The sequence below is a fragment of the Colias croceus genome, chromosome 1 (assembly GCF_905220415.1).
Source record: "Colias croceus chromosome 1, ilColCroc2.1".
Classification (NCBI taxonomy): domain Eukaryota; kingdom Metazoa; phylum Arthropoda; class Insecta; order Lepidoptera; family Pieridae; genus Colias; species Colias croceus.
In genome coordinates, this window is record NC_059537.1 from 4587587 (window position 1) to 4607446 (window position 19860).

At 31.9% G+C, this 19860-nt stretch overlaps 2 protein-coding genes across 2 annotated transcripts; both read right to left on the reverse strand.

The window, feature by feature from the left end:
- Positions 1–599: 599 nt before the first annotated feature.
- Positions 600–3705, reverse strand: LOC123702707 (protein rolling stone-like). Its single transcript, XM_045650530.1, has 4 exons — positions 3301–3705; positions 2966–3094; positions 1576–1765; positions 600–1113 (listed from the first exon to the last, which is right to left on the reverse strand). Exons 1-4 carry the CDS (start codon positions 3611–3613, stop codon positions 954–956), a joined length of 792 nt encoding a protein of 263 aa, XP_045506486.1. The 5' UTR covers positions 3614–3705; the 3' UTR covers positions 600–953.
- A 967-nt stretch (positions 3706–4672) lies between these two features.
- On the reverse strand, positions 4673–18427 carry LOC123702631. Its single transcript, XM_045650419.1, has 5 exons — positions 18093–18427; positions 14386–14783; positions 13085–13183; positions 9439–9634; positions 4673–5604 (listed from the first exon to the last, which is right to left on the reverse strand). The coding sequence occupies exons 2-5, from the start codon at positions 14693–14695 to the stop codon at positions 5409–5411; spliced, it is 801 nt and encodes a 266-aa protein (XP_045506375.1). The 5' UTR covers positions 14696–14783; positions 18093–18427; the 3' UTR covers positions 4673–5408.
- Between the last annotated feature and the right edge of the window lie 1433 nt (positions 18428–19860).

Below are 19860 nucleotides of genomic sequence, written 5' to 3' on the forward strand. Positions count from 1 at the left end.
TAGTAAGTGATAAAGGCACCGATTGTATTGACTCACATATTTTTGCAGGTACTCCGAGTTTATTCTCAAGGTTCTTATTAATTTTATGATTTATATAGTAGATATTATATTAAACGTTTAACTATATTATGTTTAAAAATAAAATGTTCAGTACCTATATTTACTAGATCTACATAAAATATATTTGAGGTCTGTAAATAAAAAATAACAAGTTAAAAGGAATAAAACAAATTAATGTAGTATGATCACTTTAATCTCCTTTCTTTTAATATCATTAAATACTTACAATACAAACATTGATTAATTAGGAACAAGTTGTTTTCTAAAAAAAGGTTGTTATCTGAATTTATAAAATAAAGATATTAGGTATAAACTGAATGATTTGCTGAATGATGCTTTATCATTTAATCATAGAAATTTGTCTTGTTTTCATTTTCTTGTTTATTTCTAAAACAAGAGAGTTAAGGATATTCGGTTGCATTATCTAAGTATACTAATATTATAAAGCTGAAGAGTTTGTTTGTTTGTTTGAACGATCTAATCTCGGGAACTACTGGACCGATTTGAAAAATTCTTTCGGTGTTAGATAGCTCATTTATCGACGAAGGCTATACGGTATATATCATCACGCTACCGGCTACGACCAACAGGAGTGGAGCCACGGGGGTGAAACCGCTCGGAGCGGTTAGTAATTTATAATGGTCTTCCGTAAATCTCTCATGTAAATAACAAGTCCTTATCGTGAAAGTATAAATAACGCCACTCAATTAAATTATTATACACGATGATTATGGAATATATGTCAGCCTAGTGATCTCGACTCTCGAGTTATCGCAATTATACGAAGAATTATCCTATCTATTTCTACTTAAAATCCTTCTTATCACATATTTACAAAGAAAATCATCAAAAATTTTCCGTTTACTCTAAATCTTAGCATCTAATATTGTTTATTAATTTAAAATCCATCTGCTCAATGCATCTCGACCCACAACTATGAAGCTGACCAAGAAATGTAGGATAATGATCAGAACAGCAGAGAAGACTCCCGTCAGTACAGCTATACCAGGATTGCTCCAGTCGAGCATTGGATAGACGAACGGGTTGCCAAACCTATGGGAAAGAAATAAACAATCTTCAAATAAGTAAATAGGTGTGTATTTTATTGTACCTTTGAGTAAGGCTTTTGGTCAGCAGTGGAAGTTCCACGACTAAAACGACGAAATACTTTGGTGTATTATTTAGAAATTCAATTCTTATTTTAAAAGAACTTAAAACGAAATTTATTGAGTCGTCACGAATTTATCATATAAACATTCAGCCATTCGTGTGCTCTACGCGAGTTTACTTAGTATGATTCACTAATTCCAAAGCACTCATTAATCATACTTCAAATTTACCTTCGAATATATCTGAAAATCTTGGTATTAATACTACAATCTGAGACTACAATCAGTTTGACCACTACATTAATCAGTATATCCAAATATTTTACCAATTTTCATCATCATTAAATGGCATAGGGGATGATTATGAACATTTTTAATATTTTAAAATTTAAAATAAATCACTTACATATCAGTCCCTCCAGCTGCATAATAAATAACACTGAAGAACAAGTAAACGAGTGCAAATAGCACAACGTGGTAAAAGTGCAGCAGGTACACTGGCTGCCTTGCTGTCACCAGGAGCAGGAACATTACAACACTGTTGATAGCGTGGATGAAAATATCCAATACTTTGTTAATGGCGAATTCGAGCTCTCCTGAAAATTTAAATGGTTATAATTTGTTTAGATGTTACCTTTGTAATATGCTCGTATAAAATGTTCCCTAACTTTCGGGTACATGCCATAGATGATTCATTTAAGATTTAATTTAAGATATGATACAGATTACCTATCACTATCACTACATAGTATAAAACAAAGTCGCTTTCTCTGTCCCTATTTCCCTATGTCCCTTTGTATGCTTAAATCTTTAAAACTAGGTACGCAATGGCATTTGATGCGGTTTTTTTAATAGATAGAGTGATTCAAGAGGAAGGTTTTTGTACATAGGTAATTCAATAGGTTTTAGACTGAGCGGGCGAAGCCGCGGGCGCGAAGCTAGTCTATTATAAGTATATTAAAAGGCTGCTGAAACTGTACATCGAGAAGCGTAGGTCGTAGCATAAGTTCCAGTCGCGATGCGCTTTCAGTCGTAACAAATTTAAAAAATTCAATGTTTTTTTAAGCTATTTTATAGCTTCTATCGCGGGCCTTGAGCGCGGGGACCACAGACATACCTATTACTTGTATACGTAGTATATTATTATTAGTCTGTGCTATTACCTACATTAAGACACAAAAAGTACAAAAAATATGACACGCTTGGTTTTCATACAGATCGCGGTACTTGCGTGGTCTATTTAGATCTATTGTCTGTGGCAGGGACCGAATCCAGAAATTACGTAACGAAAAAACCTCACGCTCCCCACTCCGACGGGCACGGAGGTGTGGCTTGAAGGCTCAAGGCATGCTATGCAATAGCTTTACCGCGGCAGTCCCCGAGTGCCACTCGTCTTTTTTATTATTTATTAACACTTTATTGTGCTGGCATAAGTACAAACATTAAAACTTATTACTAGTCTAGCACAGAAGCGGCCTTATGACTTAAGAGTCACCACATTCTTCCAGACAACCTACTGTGTGGAGTAGATAATATTATGAAAGAAGAGGTAGGTAGGAAGTACAAAAAAATGTTTTTTTAGGGCATCACGGTGCAAATAACTTTAGGCACACTGGAATATTTGTTTAGGTTGCAAGCCTAACAGCCTTCTTTATTGTTGCAACTTTGAATACAAAGGCCGTATTGCCGGAAAGGGAAGTTCTTGGCATAGTATATGTTAATGCTGGACATGTGCGTTAATATAATTGCGACGGACAAACAATATAAAACTGTACCTATTAAAAATTTATAATTACCTCCATCTTCACTTACGAAACCCGACAGCAATGTCCAGTAAAATATAGTAATAAAGAATGACAGAGGAATCGCTATGTTTGATGAAATCCAATAGACTTTTACTAACCACGGTAATTCGAAGTCGTCGCCTGTAATTTGAAAAACACTATAATTTCTATGAATCATAAGCGAAATGATATTAGTAACGACAATCATTCACAAAATAAATAATAGTTTATATTTAACTGAATTTCATAGCCTGAATTAATTTAATTTAATAATAATTTGACAAACTACGAATCTTCGGATATTTTTATTAATTAATTGTAAGGTTTGTTTTTCACATTCAACTTACCGAAAGGCTGTTTTATATATGCATGTAAAGATACAGCAAATCCGATTCCCGTACATATCATATTCGCAGCGATTCCCCAATGAGTCAGGAAGATGGGCCAATACCCGCCCTCTCCACCTCTAGCAGTCAGCACTATGGAAGATATTACTATAGCTATTGATCCAAAGAACAATATACCTCTAATTACCAATAAAGGTAAATAGGAATCGTTGCTTTGAAAACAACTCCCATAAAAGTCTGAAGCAGTTCGATATTCGAGTTTGAACATGCTACTTTGGAATTGCTTTTTGAAATATTTTTTGACGGCACCCATTTTTTTCGTAAAAAATATAAATTATACTGTTGCTAGTAACACGAACACCTGCACATTGGTTGGTAAACTTCGTTTGGTTGTCTACGTCACTTTGCTGAATCATCGATACCATTTGATTAGATTTCAGATATTGGTCGAGGCTTAAATTATTTAATAGACTTTATTTATCACCGCACATTAATTTAAAAGCAGACAAAAATAAATGTTCCTATTTATTTATCTTACTACAAAATATTCTATCAAAAATAGTTTTATAAAAAGAATTCTAAAAAAATATTGAAATACATATTCCATACTTTTTAACCGACTTCATTACATATATCTATAGGTAGTTTTTGTCTCTCAAAACGTCTAATGTTTAATGAACTTTTTTTATTTTATACCTATTACAAAAAAATACCAGAGTGAGAAATTTTATAATTTAATAATAATTAATTTTATAATTTTATAATAAAAAAATACCTAGTGATTAAATAGACAGACAGTGGCACAGTATTGTTTTGTAATCAACTGTAGTAGTCGTATAACTAAGTCGGTCAAGTGGTGTCTGCTGTGATACATGATCTTAAGATTATGATAAATTCGCTTGCAAACACTTCTTAAATTTATTAATAAATTTTTGGTATTCGCTTCAGTTTTATTTTCAACCGACTTCAAACAAAGTTTTAAATAATCCTAATTTTTTGTCAGTTAGGTACCTCGTAACTATCGACCCAGCACGGATTTTTATAATTATTTTTTATTTAAAAGTTGGTGCATCTCCCATCACAATTAATCTGGTTTCGATCTATTTTTTATGAAACACTAAATTCGTGTGATCTCAAAAGAAATAAATAATTTTCATTGCTGCTCTATAGGTCACACAATAGGAATTTTTCAATTGAAAACAGTAGTTCCTGAGATATGCGCGTTCATATAAACAAACAAACAAGGAACTCTTCATCTTTATGATACAATAAATAGGATACCTAAATTTAGCAAAGTAAGCGTATTAAGTGGATTATGTATAATTTTATTGAGTGATAGTAATGTTATCGATGACACAATAAAACAACCGTGAATATCAAAAAAATATTTATTATCTTAAAGATAGCTAAAGATATAAAATTTCGACAATTTATTATGCATCCCTAAACAAATTTTCTTATGTAAGTTCCTTATTTATTACATTACAATGATCACAGGCTTACCCAGATTTAACAAGATTTTGAAACTTAATCAATAAAATTTTCTAGCTATACACCTAATAATGTGTCACTAGTTTGAACGTCACATCTAAACTAATCATACTTTTACAAAGTTTAAGTCGTTCACCTATTTTCTTAATTAGTTTTGAAACTTGTAAGTCTTAATCATGAATAAATAACTAGATATGTTATATACAAAGGCACCTATTGTAAATATTAAGTATCGCCGCAATAGCAAGAGAACGAGAAAAATAAAAATTTAAATTAAATATTTTAAGTCTTTTAGGTAGTTGTATAAGTGGTAACGATGAATTATAATATAATATTTCAAATTTTGATTAAAATATTTGAATCAACATTTTATGTTAAAAGACCACTGACAATTTATCAATGTAGGTGAAGATTTACTTATCGAAAAATATTTTTTTCGATCGAATGAAAATAGGAATTCCATACATCTCTTTGGTATTTAAGAAATTGTTCTATGAAAGCAGTCGTTGCTGTGTTGTTATTTGTAATTTCTTCTTTATTCTTTGTCTTAACATTCCATCAACTTTGTATATTACGGTCACAGTAAATAGGTATTATTATGTATTCTATTTACCGTGTTATGGTTCAAAAGCGTCATTGTAGACTCCATTTTTATTTTCCGTATATTTCCTGACAACGAAGTCACGTGTTGTTGCGATGCCCACTGCGAGCATGTGCATGAGAGCAAAGAATAGAGCTGTCAAAGTTAACACTATGATTGTCTCCAGAGGCTTCGACCAGTCTATCACGGGGTATATGAAGGGGTTGCCCCATCTAGAAAATAAAGGGATTGAAATTAACATACGAGTATGGATTTTTTAAACAAATTTTTTTTGGTCATACAATGTTCTATGAATAAGAAATATCTGTATGTATAATAACAGATTAAAGAGTACATGATAACATTGGCATTAATGATACATAGCTAAACGCGTAAATAGTGCCTTGTTTAAAATAAACGAGTTCCGGAAAAGCTTATCTTTGTAGAACAAAGTTAGCTCTGTACTTGATAGTTTTTAAATGCAAAAGGTAATGGAATGATAAATATATAAAATCATAACATTGATTGTTTTAAAATAGTCTAGTCGGCAACACATCTTCGGACACGTCTTTCATATAAAAAAAAAATAGTACACAAAAATTGACATGAGGGTAAATTTTTTAGTTATTTATTCTTCCTTTAGTAGAAATTATAATAAATCTACATAACTAAAACACGAATCTATTAATAGAAATGGAAATAAAGGTTGTCTATGCTTGATTAATTGTAATAAATTACATTCATATGTAAATTAAATTAGTATTCAAAGATAGTACACAGAACACGAATCATCACAGATTATTATGATTTTCTCCTTGACACGGGAGGATACTGGTAGCTCAAGCAAGGTCTGATCTCCTTATAATTACTTTTGAATAATATTATGGTTAATTAATTAAGAGTTGCTTATGTGCGACACAAAAATAAACATTTGTATTCACAATTTCGTAAGAATAAATATATTTTTTTGTTTGTTCTATTGTTCTACTAGATTTTCGCCCGCGGCTTCGCCCGCGTTTGCGAAGGAAAACCCGCATAGTTCCCGTTCCTGTGGGATGTCCGGGATAAAAACTATCCTATGTGTTAATCCAAGTTACCCTCTATATGTGCGCTAAATTTCATTGTAATCGGTTCAGTAGTTTTTACGTGAAATAGTAACAAACATCCATACATCCATATAAACTTTCACATTTATAATATTAGTAGGATAATAATATAAATTACCTATACTTAAATTAACTATTATTACTTAAAATTATGATGGAGTTAAAATTAGGTATTCGGGAATTAACTTGTGAAAGATTAGTTTAAGTGTCTAATCATGATGTTTGTAATGAGAAACAGTTATAAAAGTACATAAAGAGAGGTCAAATTTAATGCATAAATTCGACCTTCCCTTGCCGGTTAAATTCAAATATTTCGTCAGACATATGATAAAGTACAAGTAGGTACAACGATTTTGTAACTTCCTTCCGTTGGATAGTCAGTACGATTTAATCGATACAGATGTTTAATTAATATTAAGCGACCTTAGATAAATATCAACGTATGTGTAATCAAAAGTTAGTACCTATTACGAAATTTGTACGCTGTTTATTTAAATTACCATATTATAAATACAGGACTTTAAGAAGGTTTATTATGTCATTCCGATAGAAGTAAAATGTTTTTCTATAAATTATAGATTTATTATTTTGCCATTCAATTCGTTAACGTACATAATATTATAAGAGTTACTAAGCAATTTTTTTAGGCAGAAAATGGTTATAGTTATAATTAATCATAATTACTATGTATATCTATAGATAGAACAAACGGGTGACGCTAGATCATCAAGCAAGAAAAGTGTTTTTTCGAATCGGATATAAATTTAAACATTATTTATTTACCACTTAACAAGTGGCTATTTGCCGAAGTAAATAGATTCAGTTTACCTTCAGCAAAATTGATACTATACACTTATACAAATGAACTAATCGTCAAAGGTATTCGCAAATATTATGTTGGCATGTATACTGTTTGGTTTATATGGTTAAACACTCACAAGGTTAGTGTTTATTGTCGTAGGATCTTTAGGACATTAAGTTTGTTAAACCCTAAAGTACTTAAAATTTTAAAGATTTTTGCAATGCATTTGATAAAATATGACGCCATGGAAAATTCCGAAAAAAACGAAGGATTTAAGATTATTTTTGTGTATTTCTTTATTTAATTTTTGTGACCTTTGGAAATTTTCAATTTATTTTATGAAATACGCTTTATGTTATATTTTGCCCGCTTCCATTCGCGATTAAGTATAATTTTAATATTTTGTAAATTGTGTCAATTAATTTAAATAAAATAAAAATATTCATTATACCTACGTATCGACGTTTTTCTTTTATTTTGTAATCTAAGGTGTTTCGCTTGTGCTTATGTTGTGTTTGTAATTTATGTAAGTAGTGTTTTTCGAAACTAAAATTATAAATCAATCAAAAACCCTTAATCAACCGTTTCAAAAAGTGCTTCTTTGAAACAGTTGATTGAGTGTATTTATTCTTGAACTAGCTTCCGCCCGCGACTCCGTCCGCGCGGAAAAATTAAGAAAAATTAAGATTTTTTTTCTACGTATTTTTCCGGTATAAAAAGTATCCTATTTTATGCCCAGGATAATAAGGTATAATTATACCAAGTTTCATCGAAATCGAACCGTTAGTTTTCACGTGATGCCTGAACATTCAGACAGACAGACAGACAAAAATTTTTTTAATCACATATTTGGACTTGGTATCGATCCAGTAACACCCCCTGCTATTTATTTTTTCAATATTTTCAATTTACAGAATTGACCCTTCTACAGATTTATTATATGTATAGATGTATCCCACTCTATAAAAATTCGTTGCGATTTTTTAAAGATAATACTGTGTTTTATGTTTCCTAGGGACACACAGCATGTAGCGATGTAGAGATGAATAGTGACTACATATTTACAGCTCATTGCTGCAGAAGGTGAGTAGGATAAATAATGTTTTGTAAGTGTTTTGTGTATTCAAAACCCAAATCACAAATACATAATCGATAATTTACATGAGATTATTGACATTTAATGTGGCATTTACGCAGTATTGAATTTACAAGTAGATATAAACTCTTCGTGAGTTTTGAAGGTTCCTTTAGAAGTTTAGACAATGTTATGTTTGCCCGTGAAAATTCAGTAGGTACATTTGATTGCCGCATGGCCACAAATATGAGCTTCGAATGAGGACGAATCTTACTACGATGTCTGATATAAATTATCCAATTTCATCAAAGCGTGAAATATGTTTCTGTCCTTTTATTCTCGTTGATATTGTTTTATATTAATATAAAAAATACGTAAGCGTTCGTGACAGTCGTTTTGTTGTGTTTTTGTAAGAATTCGTTTCTTTATATTTTGTAATTTACATAATATTTATCTGTGTTAGTTGACATATTACGATAATCAGGTGTTATACCTATTATAAGTTTTGCTTAGATTAAGACTAGGTGGCCTATTATCTTAGATGTATCTATCGAATCTAAATTAATTTATAGATGATCCGTAATCAATGAAAAAATAATAATAAAATACTAATTTACTATTACAACAAACATTAATTGCTAGTTAATATTTAAGTACGATTGAAAATGGGGCGAAGAGATAGGTAATTTTTAAAACATAGTAAGACCAACGTTCTGCCTATTTAAAATACTAATATACGACTCTCTTTAGGTTGATAAGTATTAGTAAATAGATAAATGTTTCCGGGCATTTCTCACAACTCTATCTAGACAAAGGTTCTAAACTTGTAAAAATGAAACAAGATTGTTTTTACATATTTGAACAACACAAGGCACAAGTAAAAAGCACAATGTACATATAAAATACTCAAATGTGTTAAAATGTATGTTAATATAATTTATATTCTGTATAAATATCGAAATACTCCAAAAAACAACAAAACACTGCCAAAATATATCAAATCTGTTCAGTGGCTTACTAAATGATTTATTATATTAGCAAGATGATATATTATCTAAGATGAGAGACGAGTAGAGCAACTTACGGATCATGTCCCTCAGCGAAGAAGTGCGCGAGCGTGAACAGCAGATACACCCCAGAGAAGTACAGCGGTTGCATCACATGCAACAGTCTACTGGGCAGCCGCGACAGCACCAGCTCGATCAACATGAGCCCCGAGTTCGCACCGTGCAGCATTACGTCCAGGATTGGGTTCGGCGCGTAATTCGAATTCCTGCCCGCTATACCAATCATAATTAATTAGATTACCTATTTTCCCCGCTATACCATATAATTAATTAGACTTATTTTCGTATATGGTGCAAACCGGTTTTTTGTGTGGCAATGTGTGACCTTTTTTTAATGTTTTTTAAATATGATAGGTGGTTGGTCGAAAAGTGGCACCTTGAAAGCCTGAAAGGTATAGCTGCTTTGCGTATCATAACGAGAAAAAATAATGTTAGATTTTGACGCCATTATGTACCTAACTACTAACCTAACTTTTAGTTTAAAAATGTTTAGTGCGACAAATATGGGTTTTAAAACTAGTTTTGCTATTTTTCATGGCAAGTTACAGGTTGCTTGTTCTTCCCACAATCTTGACAAACTCCTGCCTATTTCATAACCACATTATATCTTCAATGTCGTTGCAATTAGAAAAGTATATTTGCAATATTCATTAATTATTAATAAATCGAACTATCACGCGATGATAAAGAACTCTTGAAGTGTAAAACCTAATTAGCGTCAGGTCAATGATGATATTTTTAACCACATCAAAAATATGGTCTTTTATTATATTCGACATAACCTTAACGCTTTAGATTCGCCCTTTATGTGAACATTTTATTTTTAATTGCGAAAATACATATAATTGTCATTAGGAAAACCTTGGGAAAAACAATTTAAACTAATTCACGTGTAGTGAGGTCACATTGTGAGAGGATTAAAAAAATGGCTACTGTCACGCTAATGGTGCCCATGCATATTTCGGTCATGGACTTACATTTTTGGCGGTCGCCTTAATATCAAAAGTGTCAAAGTATAAATTAGAATGGATCATTAAAAGATACTACAACATTTTCTGTCTCAAATAAAATAACTCGTAATGAATACATACACGTGTTAAACGTGAATTTTACATAATTGTTGTCTGGTCGTCATTTTGTATACATAGTTAGTTTAATAGAGCAAGCGATATATCAGGAATGCGAACACTTTTTCCAATTATGTGCATAAGAGGTGCTGCATTTTTAGTAATTGAATCCAAAAATTGAAAATAGCTGCAAAAATTAAGAAATATGCTGTGATAAATAGGTAACTTATTTGTTAGTCTCGGTATTTACGTGAATGTTGTAATATGATACATACATAACCTGAATGATGAGTCTTGAAAAATCTAAAATATATTTTATTTGAATAGTCTCAAGTCCATCATATATTTCAGTAATCAGGGTACGAATTATGAAGTAGGGGAGACCGGGGATGGTTGGCTATAGGGGCAGGTAGACTAAACAACAATAACTCGCCACCATCACGTGTTTTTCATCAACCAATCATGAGCGACGATGCCTCCCTACGACCCGCTAACTTGTGTGAAGTGAGCCGCCGCAGACGCGTGGCGTTCGTGAGTGGCATCACATGTTGTATTTTTGGTCTCTGTAAGTAACTTTTTTCGTTCGTACTTTTTTTGTTATTGTGTCTTTGGATCTGTTAGAAACAATGCTGTTGTTATGCCAAATGTAAATATGATAATTTTATTCTATATTACACAGTATTGCTTCCATGTTAGTGCCAGAGTTTGCATATGATACGCAGGTGAAATTCAAAATGGCGTCAGGGGTTGGTTGACTAATTTTGTTCGGGGTAGATAGACTAATTGGTCAACCAAACCCTTTATAATAATTAATAAGTATAACATTTTATCATTTATTTAAAGAATTGTGTGGGCTAATGGTTAATGTGCATCATCAATGTAAACACTATTATAGTCTTCTCTCACGTACTAAATTATAGTTGTATTTTTACAGAAAATGAGGATCTGAAAGGGGTGATGTACCAAAAGATATCATAGAAAGAGCTTGCCACGCCAACAAAGAAATATCAAATTCCATACAAAACGTTGCATCGTTATGTGACTAAACTTAAACAAAAGCTAGAACGTTATCTGAACCTCGGGAAAGCTGATTTGACCCTAGACACGGCGGGGTACATAAAAAATAGGCAGGTATTTAGCGATGACGAAGAAAATAAACTGGTAGCTTATTTGAAGACGGCTGCTGACATTTATTATGGATTAACACCGTATGAGACACGCAAGTTTGCATTTGAATACGCAAAAAAAAAAAAATAAAACTGCACCTGAATCTTGGAATACAAAATTAATGGCTGGCGAAGATTGGCTTGGTAATTTCTTAAAACGTCATCCCTCGTTATCAATAAGATCACCTCAACCTACAAGCCTGTCTAGAGCTACGTCGTTCAACAAACAAAATGTAAGTGAGTTCTTTGTTAACTTGAAAACAGTTTACGAACGATTAAATCTAAGCCCAGGTGATATTTGGAATGTTGATGAGACGGGACTTACAACAGTCCATGTGCCTAATAGAGTCATAGCTCGCCGGGGTATTAAAAATTTGGGTAAAATGACTTCGGCTGAAAGAGGCACTTTAGTGACAATTGCAGTAGCAATTTCAGCTCTCGGCAACATGGTTCCCCCGTTTTTTGTTTTTCCAAGAGGACATTTCAAGGAGCATTTTCTTAAGGCGGGTCCTATAGGTTCAGACGGTGACGCTAACCCATCTGGGTGGATGAAAGAAGAAAATTTCATAAAATACGCAAAGCATTTTGTGAAACACGTGAAACCCAGTAAAGAAAAGCCTATTCTTCTGCTCTTGGACAACCACGACTCACATTTATAAATCGAGGTGCTGGATTATTTCAAAAACAATGGGATTACAGTTTTGTCATTCCCCCCGCATTGTAGACACAAACTACAACCACTTGACAGAAGTGTTTACGGACCTTTAGTAAAGTTCTTTATTAACCAAGAATGGATCTCAAATTTAAGTTTGTTTATAATTAAATAAAAAGTTTCTATCATTTAGTACATTTTAATGTTTTATTTTATACTAATCCTCTTTATTTACACTAATTACTGCCTAGGTCAACCTACCCCATGCCTATAGTCAACTTACCCCGGACATGGGGTAGGTTGACCAAGCGTCAGGGGTTTAGAAAATCGACTAAATAAATATTATAATGATAAATATATAGGTTATAGATTAGTATTTTAGGTACCTGAATAGTTCTTCTATCTGTATCAACTGCTATTTTTGTTATATACAGTTAAACATCAGAGATATACGAGCTTAAGTCAAAAGTTAGTCAACCATCCCCGGTCTCCCCATATTTCATGCCCCATCTCTCCGGTTTGTGCCAGATTTCCGATCTATCGGACATTGAGGGTAAAGAAATGGAGAGTGTACGTTTGCGCACATTAGTATTATAATAATATATCTTGCGCATTTGGCAGTCAACCATGACATTTTTAGTATTTTAAAGAGCTATTAAATACTATTTAAATAAACTTTTGTTGTTACATTTACAATATTTATAGTAATAATGGAGATGAAAATGTAAGACAATTTTATAGAATTGATAGTAAATATCATAATAAATGAAATACTTACGAGCTCTTAAAACAGCCCAATAGAATAATGTGATAAGGAAAGCCAGAGGAACTGTTATGTTGTACAACACCCAGTACGTCCTCACGTACCATGGTAGACCTGAAATTGTTATTAATTTCTAAAAAAATGAACATTATAAAGTATCTACAAGATTCGCATTTTATTATTACTTTCATCTAATACCTAGATGTGTCCCCGTTATTTATTTATTACATTACAGCTCTTGAAAACTTAATACTTATACCTACAAATTAGTACTGGGACTCAAAATAATCAGTTATATGCCTCAGCCCCCATACGAGGAAGGATCAATCCTTTGCTCGTCTATAACAAATTATTCATCTTTTAAATAATGCACCCCTTTTAATAAATTATTTTTAACGTTGAAGATAAGGTTGAAGATGTACTGTTATTTCGTCTTTTAATGTAATATTATTGACTTTTCTTAACATCCAAATAAGTTACCATGAACACGATTTTATCATCCTGGAGTTTTAGTGTTTTTGCTTAAACATTTAAAATGTGTGTCAGTCGTAATTCAATCGTAAGTACCTCATTAAATGCAGTAACAGAACATTAATTAATGCTTTTCACGTGTCAATTGGCGTAAACATAAATATGTTGCGAAATCCCGCTGCAACAATGCACAAGGCAATAATAATAACATTAAAATGACTTGTGAATTCATGGTCAAAGGCGAAGAACCTTTTGGAGCGGTTCAAGTAAAGTTGCGTCACCAGTGAAGATGTTAGAGACCTTGTGCTTTCATTCACACCCGAGGTTATAAAATACGATGTTACTTTTATGACATTTTTATTAATGCCTCTACACATATTATTAACTGACTCAAGAATAAGCATATTGTGGGTAATATGAGAGACAAGATTTTAACAGCTCAGTAAAAACTTTAGATCATATTCAACGGTTGAATCTTTTGGTTAAATAAATGCTACATAGCAAAGAAAACATAATTCTACTGAAGTAGTAATAGTTTGAAATATTTGGCCTATATGTTGGTTGTATTTCTGTTTGGACACGCGCCGATAATCAGTTACCATTTCTCTGCCGGGATTAATGACATGTCGTGCCAATTTAGTTGACAATGTTGCAGTTGGACGTCCTAGCTACACTATTTATAGATCTAATATTGGCCTAGGTCTGGACAGTTTACAAGCCCAAGAATTTGTCAAAATCAATCGTAATAATCCTGCATTTATCCTACTTGCATCACAGTATTCTTATTCATAAAACACACAGTATTAGACATACGTTTTGGACTCGTTGTGACATCCTAAACTTACCAGGTAAATCTTCAGGAATTTTCTTAACGCATACTAATATTCCAAATAGTGATTCGAAAAATATCATAATCAAGCCCCAATGCGTCATATATAGAAGGAACATTTCTCGAGGTCCCCAGAAGCAAACGACCGACCACGTAATAGTACACACTGCCCATACAAATATCGGCACTCGCCAGAACAGCGGGGACACCCTTCCGGTCCACGACCTCGTGAACAGTTCCGGAGCCTCGTTTCCTTCCCTGAGCGCGGCGATACAGCATCCGAAAAAGTGATCTGGGGCATTTTTCTTCCAATTTTCTTTAGTCATTGTGGACTCTATTGTGTGTTCCTAGTACAAAGTATACGTCAGTTTTTGCGCCGATTTGTTTGACTAACCTTCTATTGGTATGCTTTAGCTGTGAACAAATAACGAAATATTAGTCATTGTTAGCTCTCGTACCCTAACCGGTGTGAAATGCAACTCTAATTGATCACAAAGGTTTCAAATCGATGCAGACTATATGATCGAAATGTTTATAGAATGTATTATTTGACCCTGAATGATTGAAGGTCTAGAGCGTATCGTTCAAGTTACTTCGATTTGGCAATAGCTGCAACTTTTGGATCTAATAACTATGTATTAGAGTTGTTACGTAAACTCATTTATTCCGTTTTAAAAGTCAAGGGTACTAAAATTAATTATAATTGTATAAAATTATACTGTTTATGTTTGGATTTTGCCAACAATAGATTTATATTATTAGATATTTTTTATTCATATAGAACTCCAATACAACGTAGATAGATATTTCTAATACTTATTTTATTAAGATATCATAACAGTTTATTGATAACTCAAGTGAAAATCAGTTTTCACCTCCTTAAATTTTCTCTTACAATTCGTCGTTAATGAATAGGAAGTTAAACTTAGTACGTATTAAACAATACTTTAAACAGGTGTAAAGTGAGTCACAATTTTATTTGAATAAAAGTGTTACATATGTTTGTTCTTTGATAATAAAATAACTAGTATTTTAAGTGGCATAAGCCGTAAGGTAAGTACCGTTTAAGTTTGTGTGTGCTGTCTACTTAATTTCTACAGAATTATTTTAACGTCAGGGTACTTTGTAGTCGGGAGGAAAATTTTACGGTTCTCACAAAGGGTTGTTACTAACAAAAATAATGATATTTTCTAAATATTCTTTTAAATAAGTTTATTCGCTGCAATAATAAAAAAATCAGAAGCGAAATAGTTTCTTGAAGTTCATTCATTCCTTGACGTAATGTTTTTCTCGTGTTATGATTATTCATCTATGTAAATATTAAAAGCAGGCCATTATGAGTTTTTTTTAATACTATACGATTGACTCATTGTTTTCATTGCTCTATTTCAATGACAATAGACCACACTTAACCATTTAAAACGCTCAATGAATAAATTCAAGTTCATCGAGTTTTAATGCGTTTTTTCCTAAATGTTTTTTTTATTTTACGAAAATATTTATTAGCTGTATCTTATTTAAATATAAACTAGACAAGAGAACTTCATTCGCACTAAATTGTTTTTTTGTGGGCACCATATAACTTAAAATTTGAACATGTGTCCAGTCCATGTCACAGTTTATATCTAGATTTTAAATACCGATCAAAACAAGCAAACAGATCGACAGATGGAAATATGGATAGAGCATTACCGATAAGAAAGACAAGGAAGAGAAAGTCACGTTTCCAAAAGAAGAACCAATTAGAACCTTATCTTACTTACCTTGAGTTACACCGAATACTTAACCAATTTTTAATTTACTTATCGTCTATGAATGCATAATATAATATCCAATTGCAATCAGCACGTATAGGTACGTAACAAATATGGCCGTTAATGCATCGTGCGTATACTTCATTATCTCTGCAGCAAACCTTACCGACTGGGTAAGGTCACAGCATTTTCCTCGTTTTCTACAGCCATGATCAATTCCTGTGTTGGATCGGCACCGGCACGCGAAGCATCAAGGGAAACGATATAGGAAACTGTCGTAATTGTAATACGAAAGATAGCCCGCTTACTTACGAAAAACAATCCGCTACACAATAGTGATATGTGCAATCCTCATTTTTGTTTTGACGGAGTTGAAATGTTTCCGATGGATTTAATATTTTGTTTGGTAACGTAAGTAAAGTAAGTATTTAATAGAAGAATAACAAACTACTAAGAATCGTTAAGAGCCCTATATTTTGTGAAATGAAAAAAGAAAAGAATCAGTGTTCAATAAAAATAACATTTTTAACATAAACATTAAAATAATTTCTCACCGTGTTATTTTAAATATACGATAAGGAAGGTCAAGATTGTTTACAAAATAAACAAACTTTACCACACGTTGAAGTATCTTTATCGTAATTCGTAATACAATTTTTTCTATGCACGTTTCGTTTCTGTTTCTATTAATAGTTTTGCATTTGGCGCGAGATCAAATTTTATAATTATGCTCACATTTATCAAACAAAGCGATTGCACTGTTTTATTTTAATTTAATTTGTTTATGTATCAGTAAAATCAAGTAATAATAATAAAATATAGTATTATAAAACTATAGGTAGAGCTCTCCGCGCTCTCCTTGTTGAAACAATATCGCTCCATAACGACTGAACGGACTCTCACGTGGTTTTCGAAATTTTTCAAATTAGTTTGTTTAGCTAATTTATATTAGTAATTCACTGTTATTACTCCTGAACGGATGATTCGATTTTGATTTTGTTTGTTGTTTGTTTGATCTATTTGTTTTAACGATGAAGTCGGAAATGTTATTTGCTATGTTTGATGAAAATCGGTTAAACACAGCTGCAGTTATGGCCTGTTTCTCTCATCTTGCTCGATATGGGTTTCAAATGAAAAAGTAGTCATAATTTTCATGGCGTTAGAGGTGTTTTCAATTCTGATAGAAAAAGCCCTGATTTTTGCGGTATGTTTTTTATTGGTTTTGTTGATGATTTAATCAATAAAACATATAAATATTTTGACCCCTACTTGGACCAGAGGTCCTGCAGGTCGGTCCGCTCCTTCATAATAGTACCTAATTCACCACTAAAAATAGGTAACAATATAAATAATGTACTTTTTGAACATTTGGAATAAATACAACCATAAATACTTATCTCTGGAAGATTTTCAAGGGCACAATTGGTGATTCAAATGATATATAGGACGTCTATCGATTTCGGTAAGCCAGTGTTTTTGTGCCAATTTTAGAGCTTTCTTATTTTTGTTTATCACGTCATCATTTCATATAAATTAATTATTTTATCTATAGGTACCTATTTTCCAAAGACGTCACTAATATTAATTTATTCAAGCAATATGGGTTTTTCTATAATTAAAGTTGAACATAAGTTTTTCTGCGAATAACAAGAACACGTACAAAAAAGAAAGAGGCATTATAATTGATGGAAGTTAACGATGACATTATAAAATGTTATACTTTGTTCTTTTTCTTCTTATAAACTTGAAAAACAAGAACGCATTCAAGATATTCACGACTGTGCATATTTTCTTCCGCATTAATGTAGGTATTGACTAGGTAGTTATAAATATTTATTATTTACATATATTTAGTACTGTTTTATAAATAAATATTCTAAATGTTATCTTAAACCATATTATTATATTAATATGCGATATAAATTTTAAGAAATAAGTATAAATAAATTAAGATGTTTTTTGTACTTACCCTATTTAAAATATTGGGGCGATAGCGAAAGTATATATATTAATGCATTATTTAATTATTATTGTAAACTAAGAAGAGCTTTATGTGTCTTCATTATTATTTAAAAAAACATTTCAGACATTATCACTGATATTTTTATTTTTCCATTATCTCACGAAACAACAAAATATTCTGACTTAATTCGAATTTCAAATTCGTTTGTTTTTCAAATAATTGAAGTGTGTAGAAAAGCGCGCCACAACGATAAATTACTCCTCGTATTTTATCTGTGGCCAGTGCGCTTACACGTCATGCGCATATTTCTGCGCGCGACCAACTAATCATTGTATGATACGGTTTGCGGAGTTCATACTCTAGTGATGACGGCCAGCAATTCTGGCGCTCAAGGTTCTAAAAAGGCGCCTTTTTCCATTTACTAATACCATTTCCATACGAATCAAAGGTGCTCCCACGTACCTATATTGCTCTAATCTATTGTAATGAAATCAGCCATTGTTTGCCTATCAAAAAATAAATCAGGATTGCTAATAATGGCAAACCTTTGGCCAAGTTGCATTCTTTAAGGAACCATTCATTTCCACTTATGTGACTAATAGATAATAATTAAAATAATTTTTGTTAAAATACCTCTATTGTGCGACAGAAAAGGATTTGAAAGTTTATTTGAATGAGAATCATAATGCATAATCTCTACACGATGTGTTGAGTTTGATGCAGTTATAGAAATAATTTATGAATAGGTACTTCTTCAAAACGGACAAAATATGTTAATCTGTGACCAAGGGAATTCATTTCACAATCCATGGTAAACATAATTCACAAAAATCAATCATTTTCATTTTTCTCAATAATTTTATTTAGTAAATTTACTTTCTTAGAACTGTGCCTAAGATTCAAGGTGCCTGATTTAATAAGAGCAAATAAGACGAAAAGCGTATGTTATTTTATCTTTTTAAAGGAGTAATCCTTTAAAAAGATAAAATAACATACGGTGTGTCATATCTTTTCTAGAAATGATCCAATGAAAATGGGTATCCGGTCAGGTAAGCTATTTTGAAACTTTGGGTTTAATTTTTATACAAGTCAATACCGTATTACCGTAGTTTTATATCCGCTTATCGCCAATATAAGCAGGCAAGACAAAAAAAAAAACCTAGGTATGCAGCTTTATTAAGAATGTATATTGTATATTTTGTTTTCATTTTTATATGTATAGGCGCATGTTCAAATTTCATTCAATAGCTAATAAGCTTATTATAGCTCGCGGCATTGTTCGCGTGATAAAAAAAAAAAAACAGTTGTCAAATATTGAACACAGCGCCATATATCGGAATTTTTATATTTCAATGCACTTATGTGATTCAAATGCACATCATAAAATTCATAATCGTAAAAAGTACATACCTAGCTCACTCTCTATCCTCCAAACGTCCATGTATAAAGAACTATGTCATAATATATAATAGTTCCGTTGTGACGGGAAAGAAGGACAAACAAACAAACTTTATAATATTCTAGCGCTTAAAAGAATTGTTCAGATTCCCATTGAAATTGTTTAATTGTTTAATTTTGACGATGGCAAGTGTACCTAGTGGACAAAAACTTGAGTGTATAAAATTTTGTCAAGTAAATAAAAATGGGTAAATAAGTACACTCAATATTACTTAGTAATTTAATTTTAATAGTAATATAGAAAATCACATGAGAGCGTCCAACAAGTCTCTGGCGATTATACAAGCTGATTATAATATTAAACTTAATTCATAAA